The sequence below is a fragment of the Gallinula chloropus genome (genome assembly GCF_964237585.1).
Source record: "Gallinula chloropus genome assembly, chromosome: Z".
NCBI lineage: Eukaryota > Metazoa > Chordata > Aves > Gruiformes > Rallidae > Gallinula > Gallinula chloropus.
In genome coordinates, this window is record NC_140089.1 from 79,135,856 (window position 1) to 79,161,890 (window position 26,035).

Below are 26,035 nucleotides of genomic sequence, written 5' to 3' on the forward strand. Positions count from 1 at the left end.
ACAGGGACCTTTAAAATCCTAGTACTTGTCTGGATAGTCTCTATTCACTGACTTTCAAACAGGATCTAGGAACAAGCTGATGACGCACAAGGTGCAGAAAACAACTAGCATAGATGCTCTTCTAGCAAAACTAGTGACAGAAATGAGAATGCAAATGCATCAGAGAAAACTCTGACAGTCTTTTCCTGATGCCTTAGAAGGAAAAGAATTCACAGAATCACAGAATCACAGGGGTTGGAAGAGACCTTGAGAGATCATTGGGTCCACCCCCCCTGCCAAAGCAGCTCCCCAGCTCATATTACACAGATAGGCATCCAGACGGGTCTTGAATCTCTCCAGAGAAGGAGACTCCACACACCCCTGGGCAGCCTGTCCCAGGGCTCTGTCACCCTCATTGTGTAAAAGTTCTTCCACATGTTGGTGCAGAACTTCTGTGCTCCCACTTGCAACTGTTGCCCCTTGTCCTGTCCCCACAGACCACTGAAAAGGGGCTGGCTAATTCCCCCTCCATTACATGCTTAAGATACTTATAGACATTAATTAGATCCCCCCTTAGTCTTCTCTTCTGAAGACTGAACAGCCCCAGCTTATTCAGCCTTTCCTCATAGGGGAGATGCTCCAGGCCCTTAATCATCTTCGTACCCCTCCTCTGGACTGTCTCCAGGAGATCCCTGTCCTTTTTATACCAGGGAGCCCAGAACTGGACACAATACTCCTGGTGGGGCCTGAGCAGAGCAGAGCAGAGGGGGAGGATTTCCTAGACAAGCTAGGAAAAATCTATGAAATTCCAGAACAGAAACTAATAGAAACTCAGCAAATCAGGAGCTAGAGTTCATGAGAGACAGGCTTAAAAGACCATGGAGTTCAGGAAGCTGTTAAAAGTTAATAAAATAAGATTAATAAAATTAACAGTTAAACTTCATTAAGAGACAACAATCACAAGCTTTCCCAGTAGAAGAGGAAGGAAATACAATGAGAGACAGGTCCCCTCATCAGAGGGCTTGAACCCTATTCTTCGGGAAGTTTTTAAAGGCAAGAATGATTTCACAGGAAAGAAATATAAAAAACAAAGCACAAAATTAAATACCTAGCAGTGAACATACAATATGACAAAAAAAACCCCCCTTGGCTGCTATTTGGAGGGAGACAAAGCTATCATCAGGTGGCATTAAGGCTGCTGGAACATTTGATGCCTTAATTGCTTCAGGTCTTCACTGACAGGGACAACTGCAGTCAGGCAAGCTGACAGAATCAATATGGTGTTTTTTTTAAAAGGGAAAAAGTTTACCAAGTTCTAAAAAAAACCCCAAACCAAAACCCAGGCTGCAGTAAAACAGAAAACAAATTTGAAAGCAAACAGCTAAGGTAGTTTTTTCTAAGTCAGCTATCCCTGATAAATCTTGATCCTCTGGTATTAGGTTGCAACACTGACATTCACAAAGCAGTAAGAACCTGAAAAACAGGCAACACACTTGAAGATTTGAAAAGGGCAAAGCAAGCATTTATGCTTAAAAAATAGGCAGAAGAGGACATGGATAATAATGAAAGCACTAACTTGGCTTCCCCCCACTCCTGGGAACTGAAAACTGGAACAAATAATAAAATTATTTGCAAATGTTCTAACACAAAATGGAGAAAAACAACAGTGAATGTGGTTTCATCAAGAGTAGAACCGTATCAAATGAATTTAACTTCTTCCTGTGACAAGGCAAACTAGTCTTAGGGGCAAGACAAAAACAGTAGAAGTTTCCTATCCCAAAGTCTGGATGAAACAGCTAAAATGAATGCAAACACAGCGGAAAAAAAATTATACTCAGGGTAGCCAAACTCAAGAAACCATCGAGCAGGGTCCCGCAGGCAGCTCTGGTAGCACGTGGCCCCGCAGCCTGTGTTCCACACAACCCTTTCACACAGCACTTGAAGGATTTGTAGGCACAGCAGATTAGGAAGAGACAGCCAGCAATGTGCTTAAGGAGTGAAGAAAACCCCCACAATTCTGTAAGAACAAGTGCAAAGCCATACTCAGCTGTAATCCAACACAAATTAGGCTAGGGAAAAACTGACAAAGGACTTCAGAAGGAACCTCAGCTCTGGAAAGGATAAGAGGCTAACTATGCATCAGCGTTAGGCTGCGATGAAAAGGCACGATCACAGCAGGATACCTGATATCCTGGGATATCAGGATCACAGCTCGGAGAACAAAGTCTCCGTTGCTCTGTAGTGCAGATGAGCAAGCTCTCAGCTGGGTTTCTACATTCGGCTTTGGACACTGTACTTCAGGAAAAGCAAAGAAGAAAAAAAACAGCTAACACTACCAGAAAACAAAACAAAAACCTTCAACTAAAACCCAACCCAAACAAGCAAAAAAAACCCTCAAAAAAACCTGCACAAACCCAGGCTGATTTAAGAGTTTCTAAAACAAAACATCAAAAGAAAAAAGGGTTATTTAGTGAACATGAGTAAATCAGGCATCATCCGCTCTTTGCAACACCCTTCAGTGTTCCAGAGAGGAAGGGAATCAGTTCCGTTCCTTTACTCTCCATCCTAATCATGAGAAACAGATTTATATGGCACAAGAGATATCTGGAGCAGATGTTAGGAAAAGCCTTTAGACAGAGAAGACAGCTAAGCCCTGGAGCAGACTGCTGGACAGCTCCATCTCTTAAGTTGTTTAAGGGAATTTTGGATCAATAGACGTTAGGAGCGGTCAAGGCAAATCATGACACGTTGCTATTACAACTAAACCAGTGTTAGAACTGTCCCCAGGCATGTCTGCTTTCCAATTCAGCAGAAACACACAAAGATTGATGCTGAACCACCTCATGGGCCTTATACTCTCTCAGAAAAAAAGGGAATGCAGGGAGAGGCACTGCATCCCTTGTCCTTTCTGGTATGTTTGTGCACTTCTTCTTCCATAAGGCACAAGATACTTTTTTTTTTTGCTTGCAAGCTTGACAAAAGACACAACAGAAGTTCCTTTTCCTCTTAGATACTAATGGTGCTCTTAAATTTCTGTGTCACAGTGACAGTTTTGACCCAAATCCCTTCTGCTCAGAAGTGAGGCAACACAGTAGCTGTTAGATGGAAAAGAATTTACAATCCAGAGAAGCCAAGGGAGAAACTATTTGTGCTGTGACATTTCAGATGTGTCTCCAGATGCGGGGGGCAGGGGGAATAAAAATAATTGTTCTCCTAAAAATTTTCTACATATCCAGAAGGGAAATTAATGTCCTGATACTGATAGATAATGTAAAATAATTTCTTACAAAAACACAACAAGAAAGCTACAGAAGAAAGTAGTATTTCTAAATGCACTTTGGGTACTAGGCAATATTTTATTATCTATAAAATATGAACACCATATGTTATCTTTCTGTGGGCATACAGACAGATGAAAGCATAAGACTTTAAAAAAAAAAAAACAAACCACAACTTTTTGGGTCTTAATCACTGTTTTCTAAAACAAGAGTGTTTATACTGGTGAAGAAAATGTCACAACCTTTTCCTTTTGACTTCCCAAATCAAGATTATTTATTTTTAAAATCTTACTTTCATGGGATGGAAATACCAAGACTTATTATACACCCACTTTCAATTAGTACATATAAAAATATTTGATGTAAAGATTCCCAAGCAACATTTTAACACGACAAATAATACAGATAACTCCTACTAAGCTAACAAGCTATCCTGAAGTTAACTTGATAAAAGGTCTTCACTTCATAGAGATTAATCAAACCATTTAGTCACAGACATTATTATTACTATTTACAAATTCGGAGCTGATTTATCTGCTCTGCATCTTTCCTGGCTTCCATCTCTGGTTCCACACAATGATGTTCAAAATGTTGGGTAAACAGCTGTAAGGCAGTCAGAACATACTGCGGTCCTACATTTGCCTAAATCTTTGTTTGCAAAACTTCAACACTATGGGGTGTCTTACAAGGAAGAAGAAATGAAACTTCCATCCATGGATCTAAAACCCAGGTAGCAGTGAGAAGGAGTGAAGCGATACTCCATCCTACCTCTTGAAGCTGCAGTCGAACTTTGCTAATGGCTCTAATCCAGTGGGCTCTTGCTGGAGGAAATGGTGGTGGCTCGTTGTCACCATGGTAGCTTGAAGGCAAGAAACAGAAAATCACCACATGAAAAACACATCATTGCATTAAAGACTCAGTGTTACACGGTGCAATCACAGCTTGAGCTCTGGAAGCTGAAGTAACTAACCAACAGGCTCCAGTCAACACAGCCCTGCGCAGGCTTGGGGAAGCGAGGGGCTAAAGCAGAGATTCCATCTGGGAAACTGATGAGATGAAAAATAGAAGCTAGGATACAATCTGTACCCAGGAGTCAGGTGATGTTGGCAAGAACATCAGGAAAGCCACACAAGATACCCAACCAAGCCAGTTCAACACGCTGGTATTGTAACTGCATTCAAAAAGAGGCAGATGGAAAGTTTTCCATCCCCAGACCTGTTGCAGGTCCCTTCTAACCACTGCCTCTTCCTGCTCACTCCTACTGCTGTAAATGTACAGCTCTTCTTCAATGGAAACAATGGCAACAGGGATCAGCTGTATTTCCCCCCCCACATTCATCACACATTTCTCACTCCAGCCTTCCCTACAGCTTTTTTAAACAACGCAGCAATGCTCCATCTCAGTGCCCCACAGCACATTTCACACTCCCTAACCTCAGAATGCATTTGGCATTTTGATTGCATTCCTTCTTTTTATAAGTTACTGACGTGTAAGTGACAAACATCCTTCCCTGCCTGCAAAGCACCCCACACTGCTGACGGTATGAAAACATAGCTGAGAGCAACATGCATCATGCTACACATCTAGCTCAGGTGTAACTCTAAAGATCAACGTTTAGAGCTCAGTCCCATGCATACTCCATGGAGACAGGAAACCACTGTCAGAGAGTGGAGAGAAAGTGAACCAGTGATGCAGAAGTATCCAAGTTAGATGCCTAAATTAGCCTGAAATAGACTATGTGAATAACCTTCCCCGAGAACAAATATAGGCCAGCCATTCTGGGACAAGACTCCTGCTGCTCTGTAAGGAGAAGAGGAAAGTGAGTCAGAGTTTAACAGTTTTAACACTTTTTCTAGTCTTGTTTTCCTTTTTCTACATCTTTAGTGTAAGGGTTGCCTACACATGAACTGCTGTGGTTAGATCTCATACAAAAGCACAGTGACAGCAGTTATACCCTCCAAAGAGTACAGACACACAGACATCTTTCCACAGAACTAATTGAAGCAGGTGGAAACAATCCCTCATCCTTAGGAAAGTATAACTGTATCCACACTGGGGCCTGCAAGGACTTGATTACCACAAAAAAAGAACAAGTCACCCCCCAAAGGTAGGTAGTGAGATTTGAATTTCCTGTAAAACCTGTACAAAACCCAGTGAGCTACTCCCCCAAACTTAGCTGAAATAACTTTTGAAGACTGTTTTCAATAATGCTGACAGCTTGGAAAGCCCAGGCGCAAGGACAAGAAAAGCTGCCACAGTGAGTCAGAGCAACATGCCTATTCATACTGTAACTCCACAACCTACAACTACATAAACACTAATTCTAATTGCGGTAGCCTACTACACAGGAAAGGAACTAGTACGGCTCTAGCCATGACTACATGTGGTTCTTGGTTGCTCACACTTAAGCTTGATCACAGAGGAGCAAGGGAAGCAGCTATCTTTGGGCCAGACCACATTCACCAACCCAGAAACAGTACCACAAACGAGCTTCAAGGCACTAGCAGGCGTTCCTCGTTACACACACAGCGAACGTAATTTAAGCTTGGCCAATGCAATAGGTTTTGCACACGAGGATGTACCACAGATCAGCAGCATCAAGTTAGCTGTTAGAGAAGGCTGTAAGAACAACCTACAGAACTTGCCCCAGGAAACAGCAAAGGGAGGAATCCTTTTTAAATTAATTGAAAATAACTCATTAATAGTTTCACCTACCTCGCTTGGGCTCCTCCATCAACATCCTTGGGCTTCTCAGGTTCCAGAAGTAACTTAGTCACAGAATGTTCTGCCCGTTTCTCCTCTGTCTCACAGACCTTCTCCTCCTCTCTTTTGTTGTGAGGCTCCTCTTGCTCCCTGAGCCATGCCTGACCATCCTTCTGGTGGCTGCCCAAACTGTGGTAGGAGTGATTTGACTCTCTTTCCTGGTGATCGTCTTCTTGCTCAGAGGCATGGGCACTTTCATGGGAATGTTCCAGCTCACTGAGGTGAGAGCTTCCCTGGCTGACATTACAAGAGGAGCCATATCTACTACTGCCAGCAGGACTATGAGAGAACAAGAAAGTCCATCAGAAAAAAAAAAACAATGACTTTGAGCAACCTGAATCATATTTAACTATTCCAGTCTCTGAACTAGAACTAGACTTCTGAACCTCAAAACTTTTGTAGGCAGTAGAAATACTTCACACACAGCCTACCAGTATATAGACCATCAATGCTAATGGCCTCTCTTACACCAACTGGCTACTGCTTCACCTTACATCAGCTAGAAACTGTCAGTGAAGATATTCTAACAACCAGACAGGAATAAGAATGGAAACATAGCAATTCAGAGTGGAAGTGTTTCACTGCACATGTTTATGGTAAAATGCACTGCAGTCAATGTTAAGGTTGTCCAGACTACCAACCTGGAAGTCTTTTACACGGGTAGAGCAATTGTTCAAAGGAAAGGCACATGTCTCACTCCAATAGAGCTTTTTCAAGAATTTAAATTAGATTAAAAGACCAATGCCACAGGGGCATGATCTCTGTGATTCCAGACACCACTTCCAGGACTGAATTCCTAGAATCCTCACACAAAATATAGTGGCTGGAAATTTTTCATGTAGTCAGGAAAACTACTGGCAAGAATTAAGCAGCACCAATGTTTCTCTCACTAGGAGAATTTGAAGCCAGATAGGAAATTCAGGGTGCACAGCACTGAAGCTGTATGACAAGAGGCACAAGTTTCACATACATCACACACAGATGTAAGTTTAGCAAGTCTCAGTTTTCACTTGTGAGGACAATTGTAACTTAACACATGCACAGGACCGAATACAGACTCACAAAATACTGATACCTTCCTTTAGTTGCTTTCCAAACTGCATGAAATAACCTTTGCACAGATTTTAGGAAAAGCAAGCATTAGAATACCTTCACTGATACCTCTGTAGATGTTTTTAAATCTTCAATAGTGTGAATAGTTCATGTGAATACATCAACAGTAAGTTAAACTTCTCTTTAAAGTAAAAGCTTTTACCTTGAAAAACGCTCATTCCTTCCAATACATTCTACCTGTTACGGTTTTCTTAGCAAGTACAACATAATTATCACTAAACGAGTAAGCAAAGTGAATTGTATGCAGCAGAATTAGCACACAAAGAATGTAACTTCTGAAAAGCTAACGGAATTAGCACTAAAAGCAGCTCATTCGGTGGGACACAGTACAAGAACATGGGAAATCCAATTACACTTACAGAAAAAGAGCGGAAAAAGTGAGAAAACAGTTTAAGGACTTGTACATAACTAGTGACTGCAGTTTGCCACAACCTCTACAACAGCCATTAGTAATACTACAAACACTTGACAACAAATAGGGGGTGGGACTGAGCTATAAACATCAGACACCAAGGCCTAGATCTACTGCTGCTGTATTGCATTATAAATGGTCAGAAACTTTAAACCATTTATTATGCCTCATTTGCAACTAGCCTTTTCTCATTCAGTTGTTCCACGCTACTCAGATCTGCAGCCTGCATGCTAGGATGAGGCACTGCTCCATTAGGAACAGAACTGAGCTCAGTTTCTTTCATTTCAGGCTCATCTGGTGCATGCTCTTCTGCTTGATCTTCCTTCTGCCGTTCACCTGAGATCACGTTCTGCGGATCTTCTGACTCTTTATCAAACTTCTCCCCCAACTCTTTGTTGGATGTATCATCAACAGCGCCTGCACCAGATGGCTCTTCAGAAAGTTCATTGTCTGCGGTGTTAGGCTGCTTTGAAGACAAGTTTACTTCTATATTTGCATCAGTCAGTTGATCTGAGACTGCAGATTTTGAGTTTTCCTCTGAACTGACTGTTCCTAACACCTTGTCATCTGGTTTTGACAAAGCCTGTGGTGGTACATGTGGTTCGCTTTTGGCAGAGGTCTCCTTGTTGTCTTTTTGCCAGGGAAAAGAGAAATCAAGCTTTTTCCCAAATACCGCTCCTTGGGCACTCTCTGGCTTACTCACCTTTTCTTCACCACCTCCTTCAAACAGAGTTGAAGAAAGTTTCTTAAAGCTGGACATGAGGCCCTGATCTGCCCCTGCTTTATTAACAGGAGGTGGCTGCTGAGAAAAGAATGACCCAAATGGCTTTCCACTATCAGCAGATGACATGAAGCTGAATTTTGGCAAACTGGGCATGCTCGGTATTTCAAAGACTGGTTTACTACTGTTTGCATCTGGAGGAACATTACTTGGTTTACCCTGCTTCTTCAAGTCACATTTGGAAGCAATCCCTTCTGTAGGCACCTCATCAATTGCTAAATGTTTCTCCTGCTCAGCAGTTTGCTGTTCTACCTCACTCTTCTTCTCTTCACTCATCTGGAGCACATGATCACTGGGCTTATCAGCTGGAGCTGTGGGCTCTCTACCCTTACCACTGATCACATCCTGCTGATCAACACCATCATTGGCCTCATCCCCTCTAACAGCATTCTCTGATTCAAGCGCAGCACTTTCATCCAACTGGGAAAGGTTTGTGTCTGCCCTGTTAGCTGGGGCTTCCATTTCCATTTCAAGCCCATCAGAAGAGCCAGTGTGAAGGATGTCAATGGCTGCCTTGTTGGTAGAGGCAGACTGTTCCTCTGTTACACATGAAGATCCCACATCTAGTTGGAATGTATTTAGATCAGTTTGGTTAGACACCTCATCCTGCACTGTATCAACTGTACTACTGAAATCAGACTGGCATGGTTTAGCATCTACCGCTTCAGAGAGTTGTGTGTCATTATGAAACTGCTGAGCCTCAAGGGCTTGATTTTCACTAGAGACTACTGTTTCTGGAGTGAACTTCACAGGTTCCTCTTCACAGGTTTCCAAGCTCCTGCTTTCCTCAGTTCCTGTTTTCATAGGAGACTCTTTTGTAGAGCTGTCTTCTGCTGAAACAGGTAAAACATCCTCCTTCAGAGAGCTCATTACGTCCTTTTTAGATTCCCTGTCTGCAGCTGTATTTGCTGCCTTCCTAGAGTCTTTTGCTGGAACAGGCCCAGTGGCATCTTTCACGATACTGCTTTGAGGTTTAGGTGTGGGCTTTGGAGGCATCTCTTTTGGAGATTCTTTTGGCCCTTTGAAGATGCCAAAGAGATCATTTGTAAAAGCTGGTGCTGGGCCACTCGGAAGGGATGAGAAACCAAAGAAAGAGGAGCTTTTCTTCTGTGCAGGAGGAGGAGCAGTAGCTTGAGGTTGGGAAAAGAAACCAGATAATGTTTTAGGTGGTTTCATTTTTGTCATGAAACTTGAAAACATTTCAACTGAAGAATCCAGTACCGATTTATCACTTTCAGATTCCTTAGGTTTGTTTTGCAAACTAGGTGCCCCAGGCATTTTAGAAGAGTGTAGCTCTTGTGCCTGTTGTAACCTGTCGCCAAGAGTTTGTTCAGGTAATTTATGTTCTGGCAACTCATGTTGTACACACACTTCTTCAGAGACCATTTCATTTTTTGTGTCACTCATATTATTTACGTAACGTAGACTCTGGGAATCCATTTTATCACCTAAGGCTGTGCTATAACCTTGCTGTTCAGAAGCTTGTTCTTTTGAAGAGCAGGGCTCCTCTTTATCAATAGGAAATGCAACACTGTCCATTTTCTCTGTGCTACCCAGGGCATCTTCTTTCTCTCCCCCTAAGGAAATAGCCTGTAGGCCCTGAGAACCCTCCGGCACACTGGGAGTCTGAAGGCAAGGACCAGGAGCCTCTGCATCGGTTACTACAGCACCGTTGGTCTGCGGAAGCTTCTTTAAGTCAGTCTCCTCAGCTACCTCAGCAACACTTGCTACATTTTCCACTGCCAGCTTTTCTGATTTATTTTCTGGGATCGAGAGGTTATTAGACATTTGTTTGCCAGTCACTGCTGCAATAATATCATCCACTTCTTTTGTACCGTCTGCACCTTGCTGCCTGGCAGAACTGCTAATTTTCACAACGGAGTCAGTGGAGGTATTTTGCTTCACGTATGGCTTAGAGTTCACTGGTTTAGCTGTTTTTGCATTATTCTCCTGTCCTGGAGCAGTTTGTGGCTTTTCATCCAAGAAGGATGTCAAATTGAAAAAGCTAAAGCTAGTACTTCTTTGAGGTGTGATCTTCTCGGCAGTTGGACCGCTGGAGAAGAAGGAGGGCAGATGAAACAGCCCCTCTGCTTCTTGCTGCTTCCCACTAGCAGAAGCACTAACAGGTGCTGAAGGCTTTGGCTCGTCTGATCCAGAGAAGAAGGAGAATATGCTCCTACTGGCTGGCTGCGCTGGCTGCGACTTCGGAGCGGTGACATCAGAGAAGCTGAACGGCAAACTGAAACCTGACTCTTTAGGTGTCTGATCTGGCTTTGGTTTTGCTGGATTAATTGTGCCTCCTAGAAGACTTCCTCCTTGTTGCTTTGGTGCTACTGAGGGTACACGGCTTTGCTGCACAGCTGACTGACTTGGTTGGCTTATTTTGGGACCTACACCCATTGGCTTCTGTGAAGCATTTCCAGGAGGCACTTTTTTGCTCCCATGAGGCTCCTCCTCAGCTTTTCTGGTCTGTTGTTCCATTTGCACCCCAGGGCTAGGAGAAACCTGCCTGTCCACACGCCCTGTTCCCAGCCCTTCCTTAGGGGTGGAGGACAGGCATGGCATACTGGCCCTCTGAAGACCTCCAGACTTTTCAGCTTGTTGTCTTGACTCGGCCACAGTTTTGCTATTGGTTTTTGGCAGAGTCACAGTAGTTGAGGTTGTTGGAGAAGACGCAGCTTCCACTTTGAAAAGATCTCCAAGGGATCCAAACAATGATGAGATGCCGGAGGTTTCCTTCTGTTCTGGCTGTATCACCTTTTCTGGTTTATCCCTTTGACTTTTCTCCAAATCTGGTGATGGCTGTGTTGCTTTGCTCACTTGCGTTTTAAAGAAGTCAAAAAACCCAGAACCTTGGGTTTTGTTGGCAGTTGCGCTCGCAGGAGAATCTTCTCCAAGACTGAACAATTTCAGGGCACTTTTAAACAGCGTGTCCTCAGGCTCAGTGGCTGGATGGCTCTGATTTGGCTGCGGCTGACTAGGTTCATTAATACTTGCTTGCCCTTCAAGACGCCTGGAAGCTGCTGTTGCTTTAATGGGTTTCTCTTCTCGTAGGGGCTTGCCATCTGGAGCAGCTTGGCTCAGTTGAGAAGGAGATTTCGTTAATCCTGGTTTTTTAACACGAATGTTTTCATTCTGGTTTAATTCTGGCTTTTCATTTCTAGCAGCTTCCAAATTAAGTTCTGATGCAGTATCTCTTCTCAGTTCTGATGTAACAGGAAACTTTTGCCCTGCTCGTGTCTCATCTACTTTTCTATTTGGTGCAAGTGATAAAGCATCAGTTTTATTCTCAGATGATTTTGATTGTGCATCTGTTCTCTTCAAGGCAGCATCTTCTGATGTCTCAGGGTCAGGACCTGATGGCTTTCCAATCAGTCCACCCAAAGCAGAGAACAGAGAGCTAACTTTGTTCATTGGTGTTTTCTTATCTTCCTCGGACTTCTTTGCTTCTGGAACTCTTTCAGTAGATGCCACAGTTTCTTCAGCTTTAGGAGCAGACTGAAACAGGTGGAAACTAAAGAATCCTGATGACCCACTCCCAACAGTTGTCACAGGGACACTCTTATCCACTTCTTTGGTGTGGACTTCCTTACTCAGGGATTTACTGAACGGCGCTCTGGAATGTGTTCTGAGATCAAGGGTTAGGGAAGACTCCTCTGAATAATTCAGTGTTTCTTTCTCAGGTCTAAAATCTACTTTGAGCTTTTGAAGTTTATAGCCTGAGAAGTCTAAAGGCTGCTCTCTCTGATAATAAATAGACTCCTCAAACATTTGTGAAAAAGTCTCCAAATTCATGTTCATCAGCTGATCACTCCTCTGCAAAGCTACTGACAAATCCAAGGGTTTATTTGTTGTATAATCATCTAAAGGCTCTTCTTCAGCAAACCAAAACAGCTCATCTTCACTACCAAGAGGGACTTTAAAACCGCAAACAGCAATTGTGTTGTCTTCTAGTGCAGCTCTTGGAATGGAATCCATCTGAAAATTGTAATTCCAGTAGTCTGGGTAGGAATACGTTTCAGGAGCACACACGTAGACATACTGTCCAGTGGGATCAGTGAGCAGCGAATACACATACTGGCTGTCACTGTACATGTAGTATCCACAATCACCATCTTCTGATGGCCACCATATACCCTGCTCAAGCATCATTAGCCACTCCTGATACTCCTGGCTATAGGATGAGTACATGAAGGTCTCATCCATACTTAAAGTCTCTTGATCAATTAGAGTCCACATAGTTCCATCACAGCCAGAGGAGTAGCTTAAATCCATGGGCAACTCTTCTAATGAGTAACTGCCATCTCTTTCAAATGGTGGAAAGTTACTATAGCTTTCATTGAGAGAATTAGCAGCCCATGTGTCATTTTCTTCTGAACAAACATCTTGAAACATTAACTGGTCAAATGACTCATATGACATCACACTTAAATCTAAACTCTGCCCATCAATATTGGCATTAGTCTGCCAATCCATCACATTTGCATTTCCATCCTTTTTACAGAGATTCACTACCATGTCATTTTCAGGCCAGTCCAAAAACTGAGGGGGCAGAACCGCGTTCTGGTTTAACACATAGTAAACTGGTACTGCTATTTCGTGAGCATCAGCCAGTTCACCCACTTCATATTCCCATTCAAAGCTGGAATGGCTTCTTGTTTCCTGATACGCTGAGCACTTTTCCATAAAGTTATAGCTTTTATTAGTCAAATTGAGAAATTCATTTGATCCTTTGTTTAAAAGAGTAGGAAAAGCTCTAGAATCTGCATCCTGAGAAGGGATATGCCTACTATTTACAGGCTTTCCAGATAAGTCCTGTACCTTGTCTTGAAGATTCAGAGCATCAGGGAACACAGGATGCCCACTGTGGGGAACATGGTGTTCAGCTTTTTTATTTACTCCTGCACTGGACAGGTGGTCAGTGGTTTCAGATGATCCCATAGTTTTCACATTATCCAATTTCTCCTTTGGTTTGGGCAGGAGATTTTTTAAGAAGCTGGAAGCTTCCTGCTTTTCTCCAGTGCTGCTTTGGGCATCAGAAGCCATTCCCGAGTTGCTGGGTTTTGCCTCCAAGCTAGAATCCTCACCTCTATCAAAAAGCTTCATGAAGCCCAGAGGGTTTGTTTTTACTTTCTCTTGCTTACATTCAGACAAGTTTTCACTTGAAGCAAATTTAAATAAGCCAGAAAATAATCCAGACGTGCTTTTCTGGCCATCACCCTCGCTTTTAGCAGCCAAGTCTTGATTATTGGCTGTGTTTTCATTGGAAGAAATGTGAAGAAATCCAGAAAGAAAACCCGTTGTGTGCTTCTTCTCCTCATCATCTGCAGCTTCTGGCCCTCTGGCTGAAGAAGTGGATTCAACCAAGCTGTCATTTAAGTCTGCTGCATTTAATCCTTCTCTTGTCAATCCTGCTTTTGCACTTCTAGGTTCTTTCTGAGTACTCTTAGTTCTCTGCTGCTCTCCTGCAGCCTTAAAGGTAGCAGAGGCACCCTCCTGGTGTTTTTTTCTATTTACTTGGGCACTAGGTAGTTTTTCTTTACTTGGGTTTTTTGTCTGTACAGGCTCCTCCTTATGGTCTGACAAATTTGGAACGGAGCTAGATTTTAATGAAATGGCATTTTCTGATTCCTGGCAATGGAACAGCTTAGAACTCTGGCGACTTCGTTGGTCCTGTGAAGGTGACAGATTTTCTGCAGAAGAAAATTTAAATAACGAAGGAATAAAGCCTCCTTTCTCATTCGTATGCTCCTGCTTTTCTGAAGAACCCAACCCACTGAAAAAAGGCAGTTTCCCAGTGAAAGGAAATGAGCGCTCTTCTCTTGCCGAACTGTTTTGTCTTATATCCTCCTCGGACTTGTGGCCTTTAAAATGCCCGGAGGTTCTTTCTTTCTGCCCTTCCTCAGTAGAAGGAAGCAAAAATTGACTAAAAGACTTTTTGAGCGGACTGAAAAAGCCTTCAGATGCTGTACCTTGATCTTGAGGCTGTGAATTACTTCCCACATGGCCAACGCTTTGCTTGTTTCCCAGTCCATGACCTGCAGCGTGCTGATCCCCTAAGCGAGTTGCAGGAGGCTGCTCTCTGGCAGCGGGAGCACTTTCTTTCACAGTGGCATCTGGCTCATTTGTAACATGATGCAAATCTGACTGCTTCTGCGGCACATCCTGCTGCTTGGGAGCCAAGAGACCATCAAAATTGGCTTTCAGGCTGAAAGAACTAACTGAGTTGGTGAGCCTGCCAAAGAGTGAAGACATGGAAGTGCTATTTGCGTTTACCTCTGCCTCGCTTCTAGTCCCACTCGTCCTCATCTCTGGAATGTAGCTGCTGGTCCTGGCTGCTGTCTGTCCAGATGGTCTCTCACTTTTGTTGGCCTCATCAACCTTCACCACATGGTTGTCCTCCTTGGTGTGCTCCTCTTTTATGACTTCTTGTTTTGGCACTTCCTTCTCAGAGAAGATCTTTAAAGGATTAAACATGCCTAGAACAGCATTCACGACCGAATTTTGGTTCTGCTGGCTGCCAGCAGTAGTTTCTTGTGATTGCTGGAGATTATGTGGTGCAGAAGCCTTTCTGTCAACCTCAGTGGTTTCTGGATTGTCAGAGTTTATGTTCTGGGCTCTTTTATCACCACTTACTTGGGATGGTAGCAAAGAGTGAATGGAGAACTTTGTGTCAGCTTTATTATCTGCCATCACTGCAGAAGATGAACTCTCACTTTTGGACTTGCTAGAAAACACATTCAAGATTCCACTTTCTGATGAATTTCTGGTATCTGTCTTCTCTGGAGTAGAAGAAACAAGCTTTTCAACAGAGGCTGTGAGCTGCTTTGTGCTTGACCCCACCTTTTCAGTAAAAGAGCTGAACAAGGAATTCACTGTATTCTTTACACCTGACAAGTCTGGGAGAGATTCAGATCTGCCCTTGGTGCTCTCCTCTGCCACAGGATGTTTGGTCTGTTCAGTCTTTTTGCTTTCTACTGAATGATCAGCATTATCCTGCTTCAGTGATACACTCTCAACATTTTTTCTGGTCTCTGGCAACGTACCAAATTTGCTGATTTCTTCCTCCTTTTCAGCTAAGTACTCTGAAACTGATTCTACCAGACACTGAAGTTCATCCATCGTGTCTATGTACTCTTCATTGGGTTCTTCAACAGGAGACAGTGTTAAGTCTTGCATAGGATGACTATGCTTGGTCCCTTTAGTCTTGTGGGTTTTATCACAACTAGCCTTTAACTGGGAGCCCAGATTTGCAGGGTAACTAACAGTGAAGTTTCTCAAATGGCTGATCTCAGAATCACACCATGTTTGTGACAGCGTGCCCAGCTCCTCCATTTCATCGTCTGAACCAGGTGAGTACTGGAACTCATCAGAAGCACTGCTGTCAAATTCCTCAAGGACATTCACAGGCACAAAAGTGTTCTGTGGCATCCCTATGAGTTTCATATCTTCACTGTTGTCAAGGTGAAGTGGGCCCTCATACTTCATTCCCTGCTTGTTGGGAAACTTGCCACTTTTAACCATTAAGCCATTTTTGTACGGACGCAGGATGGGATAAGCAGCCAACCCTTCCTTACTTTCAGAGCTACTGGCATACTTTGCAGCTCTGTCATATACTGGGAAATCATCATTAGGTTCAGAACTAGTTGCCAAACCATTGAAGTAAACTGTTTTCTCCCCAGGGAACTGCAGACCTTCATTACTTGGCCGGTTTATTTGTCCACTCTCTTCAAAGTTGTACCGCAGCTTCTTTTTTCTTCTCCTATCTATCGTGTCATATTCCTGAGGATACCTGGGGACATCTACAGACCCTGATTCCAAACACACACTTTGGCAGCACCTTGATCTCTCACAGTGATTGAAATTTTCTCTTTTTGAGAGACTTTGCATCTTTTTTATTTTTGTTTCCTGCCAACTTCTATTTTTATGACTCTTTTCTAAGAATTCCTCTATTAGCAATTTTCCTAGCTCTTCATAGTTATTCTCCTGCTCTTCTTCTCCATCTTCAGAGTTAAATGGAATGATCCTGACTCTTTCATTTCTAGCTAGTGATCCTTGTCTAAGATGAGAAATAAAGGGGGTGGGAGGGAAAGGAAGAGAGGCAGAAAAAAAAATAGGAAGGGGAAAATAACAGATTTTTTAGAAGCTCTAGAAAGGACAGAAAAAATAGTAATGAAAAAACATGCATTAGATACAGGAAAATTAAAAACAGACACATCCAGAGATAACAAAACCGAAAACCTGCCAATCTATCACCACTACATGTCAATCAAGTAGTCAAAAAAAGCAGCATGGGTTATGATACTCCACCGGTTACAGTTGCACAAAATTTAGAAATGCCTGTTTGAAGGAGAACAGCTTTTTGTGATCAAGTGAGGGCACACAGCCTAGGCTGTACCAGTACTCTGCTGTTACTTTTTTAAGGCGTGCTGAAAAAAGTCATTTATTACAGTAACAAGACTACTTTGAGACACAGAGCCCACGCACACCATTCCACTATGCTATACATGCTATGCGTGTGTTTCGGTCACTCTAGGCTACAGACTTTGTTTTAGCAGTACTCATAAAGCACACAGGCACTTTGTTTATCCCAAGGGTGGCTGCTGAGCAGAGACTGCAAAGCAAGACTCAGAAGTCACTGGACTCCAAGGAAGTGAGGAGAAAGGACAAAATGCAAACTGTGCCCATCAGTAACATGAGGACCTCCGGCTCCTCCACCACTCCTCTTTCCTGGGAGTGCCCTCAGTGGGCTTCTACCCTCACAAAACACAGATCTTCAGAGCTGTTACTGGATCAGAAGGCAAAACAAAACATGGGCAATGGATATCAGCCCATAACAAGCCTCAGACCCTTTTCAGGATCTGTATTTCCCATTTATAATGTAACTGAACAGGTCCAGCAATCCACACTTGTTGATTGTGGGAGAATGGATTAAAGCAGCTAGTGTTTTGCTCCCAACTTGAAGCTTCCTAGAAACCCAAGTAAACGACCCTTGGGATTTTGCAATTAATTCCTAGCCCTTGATCAAAAGAATTATCTCAACTGTTCAGCAACCCCAAGGCTAGTAGCAAGAAAGCTTCCTCTTTATCCAAATCTCACTAAGCCCTTGATAGCCTACATAAAAATAAACAGGTAGAAAATGGATGTAAAAAATGAAAAATGCTCAACTGAAAGATGCATAGCAGCTTTGTCTCACATCACTCACTGCTGAGAACTGAGGAGCATGAAGGCACACATGCCCTGACCTCTTAAGGGCACATATGACCTGACCCTGTAAGAGCAAGACAAGAGACAGGAAAGGACAAAGAGTACAGGAGAGTCATATGAATACTGCTAATACAAGAGTCTTCACTCGAGCGTTGCCTGGGGCACCCCGGTATAGGATACTGTTGGGAGAGCCCTGGAAAACAAATAGGTCATTGCATTTTCACTACTGCTGGTTTAGAGCTCCATTTCCACCAGTATTAGCTAACTTAAACCAACTGGAAAGGTAGTCATTACTCCAAATGATCCCTGTTGTACACAGTTTAGAACGCTTCCTACACTTCTTGCTCTCAATTTTAAGCTGGTAATTGAACTAATTTTCTTTATAGAGCTAATGAAATTTAAAAGACTCCCAAGGCCACCATAGTTACTACATCAAGCTCTTCCAAATCTCAGTTGAAAGCAATGGGAGCTACACAAATGCCTGAAGAGCCATTAGCTGTAAATGCTGAACCAACGATTGGCTAATTTAGGCATAGAGGAACTTACTTTTCTTTCTAATTGAGCTCCACCCACCATAAGTGTTTCCCCTGCTATTCTACAAAGCATTCCTTTTACTAGAAATAAAGCAATGACAAAAAGTCCAACACCCAAGAAGGAAAAACAAGCCAACGACATCAGCCCAGCATTAAACTGCCACAGTTCTGAAACAGAGCCAAGGTGAACAGCGAGTATCAGCTGAAACGTATCACAAGACCACTTCACAGCAGCAGCAGCAGCAAGGAGACAGGCACACGGGCTGCAGAGAGGTTAACCCACCTATCAGACAGATCTAGAGAGCGCCTGCTCTCTATCGAGCACTGGCGGCTTGTCATTTGACTAGACTCAGATGTGGACTCTAGGTCAGTTCGGCCACCCACAGTGGAATCTATGCTATCAAATCGCCTTGGAAGTGAATAGAGCAAGAGCAGGGAGACATGGAGGACATATGGTTACACAAAATAAACACTGCAAAGAAAACTTAGTGCTTTAAAAAGGAAAAAAAAAAACCCAAAACACACAAACATTGAGGGGAAGATGTGTGCAGCATTTGCTGGCTGTTTGCGGCAAAACACATTCCAAGGACAAATGGTATTACTTGTTATCCTGAGGAGAGAGGGGGAACAAAATGCACACTCTTCTATCAAAGGTACACAGCCACACACAACGGCTGAGAGGGTCAGAACTTTTCCAATTAAATCTAAATGTTGTTAGAGAAAAACCTAGGTGTTAGTACAGCCACTTTCAATCAGAACATTTTGGCATAGACAACTTTTTGCCCACTCTGAGACAGGTTCTAGGAGAACCCTGCCTGGTTGTTCTGGGTCTGTCCAGGACAGGCACCTACAAGCTGTTGTTTCCTCAGTAATCACCAACTGCAGCATGCCAGGAACACTGATTTCATCAGGTGGCTGCCTGGTCCATGACACTTTGAACTACTAGAAGCAAAAGTCAAACACAATTTGGTTTTGCAACACCCAGCTACAACTATGTTTTGAAAATATTTAATATTTACCTACATGCTTCTTTTCAATTAGCTCTCATTGGAAATACCTTTCCAGTAAGAAAAAGAATCCCATGTAGATTCTCTGGAAAGTTTATTTGCATTTTCTAAGCTTTAAGATTGAATACATAGCAAAAAAAAAATCTTTCTAGGTATGTGGAAAACAAACAGGGGGACAGGAATGCTCAGAGTTGATCACCATCTAGGACTTGCTTCCTGAAGTGAAAGTAATTTCAAACCAGAGCAGGCTATAAAGCTCTTGGTTTTTAAAGTAAGCTTTATCAGTCCAGATCCTTTCATACTGATACCTTCAGTAAACCAGAAAAACACCCACATATATTCCAATCTGGTATTCTTTAACAATTCAAACCAGAAGCGCTTCTTTGGAAGGTCTTATAAACACATTTATCTATTACACACAGTTAAAATTTCACCCACCCCCTGCCTCCAAGCAAGGTGAGTTGTGCATCCTTCTATTGTCTTCACTACCCCGAAAAGTCACGTAACTGCAAAAACATCCAGCCACCACTGGCTTCTGCAGCCTGGGGACCCAGTGCCACTGCTCAGCTTGGCTCTTAGGTGACGAACAAGCTGCAGTTCATCTTCCCAAGCTCTCAGTAATTTTACCACTTCAAACCAGCAGTACAGAATACCACAGGAGAGGGAATAACCTCCTCATATGAGACAGTTAATGGACTGTCAAAAGAGCACCAAGAATGACATGTCATACTGCAGTAAATGCATTTTGTTGGGACATTTGTCTCTGATGCTTGACTTCTCAGTAATAGTAACAACAGCAAATGTTGTCATTAAACTTTTGCTTGTACCATTAAAGACCATAAGGTGAAGAGAGTAAAATTTAGCCTCAGCCATACACCTGTGAGGGCAACTGAATTCAGGTTCAGGCATCAGGAAACAAGGACATTCTTAACAAGGGGGCTGAGGTACAAAAAATCAGTTATAACACATATAAAACTCAGCACCTTGAACTGTGACAGAGTCCAAGCAACTGCTTCTTCCTTCCATAGCAAGGTCAGAAGCAGCAGCATGGCCTGCTCTACACACTCCTCCTTAATAAGCACTGTACAAGTTCCTCTTTTTTCCCCTTACATGTAACATCCTTCATTTGTAACAGCAGTTTCGTAAAGTTTCTGCAGTTCCCAGTACAACCAGCTCTAGTTCACAGCTACCAATCCCAGTAAATTCATGCTGTGGTGCTTAATGTTAAAAAAAAAAAGGTAGAAGTGAAACTACAAATTTATGGTTAAAAATAAACTAAATGCAAGTAAACTGTCATACTGCTCAAAGGAAAGCAAAAGAGAAAACACAACTTTCTTCTTGATTATGCTGTCTTGGCAGAAGTAACAGAAGATGATGAGCTAATCTGAAACAGAAAATAAATCTGCCCCAAGGAACAGACTCCTAAAAGGATAACTCTGCGAGACCATGTTTAGCTGGCTTGGGAGGCACACCCATGAAATGGTACCAGAACAACCAATGACCCAGTGCTCTGGCCTTCAGAAGGTAAGGTCAAAGTAGAACAAAGAATAAATGAACTCATAGTTGAGTCTGTCTTTAAAAGGTAATTCAATGAACTGCCAGATTTGGTCTAACACATAGCCATATGGGTTCTTCCAGGGTCACAGCTGAGTCCTAGTGTTAACAAAACATGTAACACCTTCCTATCAGAAGCATTTCAGAGCCCTCAAGCCACCCTGCTCGGCTAGCAGGGCACCTCCAGGGTCCGCAATGGAAAAACAATGGGAAAAGAAGAGCTACGCAGCACCCACCTGATGGCCACATGCTCCTGATTATCCAGATCATAGTTATGTAGGGAGTCAGTGCAGGGTTCCCTCAAGACCCCTTGCTGCTGCAGGCGCGATGGCACAGTGAACTGGTGCACAGAGGCATTGGGCTGCACGGTTGTGTGGTATGGAGGAGGAATGCTGTTGCTTGTCTCGCTGCGATAGTCACTGTCTCGATCATCCACAGCGCTGTCAGCATCTTCAAAGGCTAAGAAACAAAAGCAGTTAAAGGCACAGCTCTCTCAAGTTGCCTTGCTGGGACAGTGAAGCCTGTTTATTTTTTTTAAAGAATGGCAAAAAAAGGCTCTTTCTGCTATGGAGGGATCTCTCTGGCAGCTGGTTGCAACCTCCAGTTCTCACAAGCGTGTACCAAGGTATCCCTGTGGTCACCTCCATACCCTCCTTTCCCACTTCCTATTATAGGAATTTATGTTTCTTTAGTCACCCCTAATAAACAGATTAAGACATTTTCATAAAAGAAACAAAACCAAAAACAACCAACCAAACAAAAAGACCCAACACCTAAAACTCCAGGTTCTTTGATGCTGCCACATGAACATTTAGGTGTTGAGGGGAGGGGAATAAAACCAACCATAAATATTCCATTATGGAAAGGAGCTCTTTCCTGGAAACTTCAACCTTTAAGCTGTATTACCATCTCCTCTTTTCAACATCCTTAACTATTACTTTAGGGATTTGAATTTTTTTATAGTGCCTTTTTTATTTTGGTGAAAGTATTGGTTTAAGTTAAGAGAAGTTAATGAAAAGCACTCAGCAGGAGAATCAGAAGAACTGGGAGAGCAGCTCCACTCATGAACAATTATACTACTTCTTATAGGGGGAAAATTGGTACATTTAACACACAGGTATATTAGCTTAAGTTTAGTAGGGAACAGTAATGATAGTCTTCACAAAGGAAGAAGCTCCTTTCTGACGAGCCCCTCTCCCTCCTGAAACACTTCTACACAGGAGCCATTCAGGAAGAGAGAACACAGAGTTACAGTTAGGGAAGGTATCAAAAAACACAGTATTGGTGCACGGCTGCGTTTGGCTGTGCAGGATGCAAGGTTATCTTTGCAAGCTTGAAGTGAAACGCACACAGCGTATGGCAGTGGAGTGCACCAGTAACATGCTTGAAACAAAGGAAAATAAGGATCAGCTGTTATTCATTCTCCCTGCCACCCAAAGCCTGTTTAAAAAGGACAATCAAATCAAAGCCCCCTCTGGTAAGTTTTTCAGTGGCACGTGCCCTACACAGCCACCATCTCTGAGGCTGAACAATAAAGTGGAAGTGCTGTTTTCATGCCAGATCCTTTAAAAAACCACCAAACAACAAAAAGAAATCTCAAGGAGTTGGAATGCAGCATCAGGGAACACTTTTTTCTTCCGCTAGTACTTCCCACACCTCCAATTCAATTTCCATGTTTTTTAATCCAAGGTGAAGTATTTTCTTAGTGATCTTTTCAGTCCCTTCCCAACTGAGTAAGATAATATCAGTTCCCTGAAGTGAATGGAAAAGTAGAAAACAACCACAGCAGAAAATATGTCTGCAAAATGCAAACCACTTGAAAAAGCCTGTCTCTACTCTCTTAAGCACAATCAATTCAATTTGATTGTCCACACCGAAAATGGAGTTGTCTCCTGCTTCTTAGATTAAATGCTGCATAGTTCTTGTCAGTCTCTAGTCAATTGAATAGAAATGAATAGAATCACATGCTGCTTTATTCAGCTTTATTAAAAGCACAATGTCAATCAAAATTTTATTACATTTCAGTGCTTGGGAGAAACACTCAAGCTATGATAGACAAAAATTACTCTGTATGCCCAATTGCCAAACCTCTCTGAGAAGCACCAAGCCTCCCGTCTGTGTGGCCAGGGCTGATCTATTTGTAAATCACAAGGCACACACCATCCTCAGAAGCACAAAAAAATATTTACTCAGCTGAGCAATGTCACTGTTGAACACTTGGGCCAGTTTTTGGGACAGAAACACTGTTTCAAAGAGCTTTCTAATGTCTCACTTTGCTGCTAGACTCTTTCTTCTTCCTATCCGGTGTACCTTTCATTTAAGGTAAGGCCAAAGTAACACTGGTATGATGTAAAGTTCTTCCAGTTTTATAATCATTATAAGCACCCATAAGGGCTTAAGGCAGCCCAGCTGAATTACTGGCTTGGGATGTGGTAAAAGCCACCAGAAGACAGCTTCAGGGATAAACAATTGATCTCACCACAACAGGGTAACAACAAATACAAATCATTAGTACAATTAACTGGGTCAAAACAATAATATATCCAGTAACTCACTAATACAGACCTGAACTTAATATCAGGGCATGCAGAGACTTACACAATTATGGTTATCAGCCAGCAGGACACAGCTTCCCTGGGTCAAGTGACTCTGCACAGCTCATGAGCTCAGAGATTTCTGAATTCCTGACCGGATGGTTGCAGAAGCACTACCTGGATTTGTTAACCAGCAATCACATCTCACCTCTGCACTATCAAACAAAGATTTCCTACGTGAACCATGGTATTGTTAAGCAAAATCTAAAAATAGCTGATTACCTTAAATGTTAACCAACCGTTTTCAGCTTTTATATTTATAAAAGCCGGCACCAGCACTTCTCCCAGTTCTAACTGGTGATTAACATGAGCAAGTCTCTTAAGAGGTCATGACGTAAAATGCCTCCCCAATTACATGTTTAAAGGATGCAAGGCTCCAGGTACCACAAATGTCCATGGGGCAGGAACACCCTGTTTCTCTGACGTACGTGCCATACATCTACAGCATCCATAGATGTTAATACCAGGCAGAAATCCTTAACTGACTGATAAAGGCCAATTCCAGAAACTCTTATTCATATCAAATTGCACCTACCCTACAAGCAATCTCACTTTAACACAAGTGTTCACAAATGATGACATCACTCAGCCTGATTAAAAGCACCAAAAACTGGCCTGTATGTGGCTTACAGCACAAGTGACCTTTGTGAAATGCCTGCACGTGGTGATGATACCTTTTCATTTACACACTTGGCACTCAAATTTTATGTATACAAGACACTGACAAGAACTTCCAGCAGCAGCTTTGGGGATGCAACATCCCTCCAAAAGGAAGGATCAAGCATTACAGCCCAAGTTTCAGCAAATTACCCCTCAACACACACGTGGTGTGATAAATTCAAGCACCATCTTCTTCAACCAGATGATACACCAAGTAGTCCATAAGGAAAGTTATAGCTTAGCCTCAGTCTCTGAAGATCAGTTAATTAATAACAAGATACATAGCAATAAACATAAAAATACAGTAATTGGTTTACCCCAGTTTGAGAAATTTCACATTCTCTTTTCACAAGAGCTCTCAAGGGATGAAAACTGCTTCTTCATCACTCGGCCCACTGTGCAGAGTGGGGGGAAAGGCAGAAGCATGCTCCTCTGTGTTTAATAAATGAATATTCATGCATATAGCCAGCATAAGAAGAAAACCTATTGGACAGTCACATCACACAGCAGGATTTTACAAAGAGTGGGGAAAATCAAGAAAGAAGACAGCTTACTGCCTCCTGGAAACCCTGTTAGTCCTCCCCACTCCTGCATCCAGGAGTTACTACACCACTATTGCAGGGCAGAACACGTACAGATTTTAATATACTGACCTCAAAACCACTTTTGCACTGTCCTGCCACACCAGCTCTACTAGTCACATTAACATCTGGCAACTTTCTTTGCATCAAGCTTCAGGAGAGGAAAGCAAGCTAACAGCAAAACTATTACAGTGGCTGGATGAACACACTTTCAGAAGTGGTTTTGTTGTTGCAAGTTCCCAATGCACAGCAGCAGCTCCTCTCAAAAGGCTGCATTCAGTTGAAACTGCCGCATGCTCTCCTGGCAGGGACATGTCATCAGCTACTGGGAGCTGAGGTCCAGTCCCTAAGCTTAGTTATCCTACAGAAACTTGAGCATAAACGTGGACAAAAGCAGCGGCACTTGGGAAGAAGGAGGTTCATGTAAAGTTTTGTGTTCTAAATCCCCCAGTATTTCTCAAAAATAAGCCACCAAACTTCTCACAGCTTTTGACTGTTTTTAGAACGGTGTAAGTGTACTAACTGGAGGAATGACTTTCGGTCCACATCTAGAGGAGATCTCTGACAGCTCCACACCAGGCCCTTTGCATCTCACCTTTCCCACCCTTCATCCATTTAAGTTGCTCAGACCCCAGTACTGTCTACCAACCACAGTCACTTCTGACAGTCATGCACACTTTGTGAAATCTTACAATTAAAATGCATAGAAGAGGACTATTGAAGTAACAGGGGGTGGAGGGGAGGGGAATCTCAAAGGGACACGAGCATTTTTTTGAGGCTCCTCTGTAGCCCTCCATGCTAAAAACTCAAAAGCTTCTGAGAAATCATTTAAGTGCAACTTTGCAGGTCATTATTTTATCTTATTGCCCTTTCCACTTAAAATTATGTAAATTTCTAACACATTTTTAAGTCAGCAAGCAGACCAGTTTGAGAGCTTTCATAACCTTTCTTCTCTCCACCTAAAAAACCTTTCTGCTACTAGAATACTCATCAGTCAAGAACTGGACTGACAGTCTGAAGTGCAAAGACTGCCTTGAACATCTGCCCTAGTTCTTTAAGTTTTACCCTTTCCTAAGATGAAAGCAGGTCAGCAGCACAAGATGTCTCTTCCTAAAGCACCCTCTGCTCTGCTAGCCAGGCTCTGTGCCCTGTCACTCTTCTCCCAAGAAGCTCTCACCAGGAGAAAGTCTTCCAGCTACCAACATGCTGTTTCTGCTGCTACTTTCTCAGTTGCCGTTTTAAGTTTACAATAGATGTTTTCACTGCATCATCATGGCAATGGGGTTCACTTGGAAACATCATCAACACTGGCCCAGACTGCTGAGAAGGAATGTAACACGATTTCAAAGAGGACAGCACAGGAAGGATGAAGTAGGATGAAGTTGGGGGAGGAAGCACCATGAATATAAGCACCTTTTAAAACAAAACCACCACACACCAACACTCCAGATAAACAGGAGAAACACCCATGGCACAACCCTCCTAGATGTCTGACTGACCGATGCCTAAGCACCCCATTTCCCTCCCAAATACACAAAACTGGGGAAAAAAAGAAAGCTTTTTAGGATGCTAA

The 26,035-nt window shown here is 42.7% G+C and overlaps 1 protein-coding gene across 1 annotated transcript in view; it reads right to left on the reverse strand.

Moving 5' to 3' along the window:
- Window positions 1-26,035, reverse strand: part of LOC311203314 (protein unc-13 homolog B-like) — a gene marked incomplete at its 5' end in the record, with an annotated part of 223,193 nt that overhangs the window by 133,538 nt on the left and 63,620 nt on the right. The window contains 4 exons of the mRNA XM_084277973.1: window positions 4,026-4,116; window positions 5,973-6,299; window positions 18,350-18,475; window positions 20,864-21,086. Coding sequence (XP_084134099.1) covers window positions 4,026-4,116; window positions 5,973-6,299; window positions 18,350-18,475; window positions 20,864-21,086 — 767 coding nt within the window. The remainder of the gene's footprint in view (window positions 1-4,025; window positions 4,117-5,972; window positions 6,300-18,349; window positions 18,476-20,863; window positions 21,087-26,035) is intronic.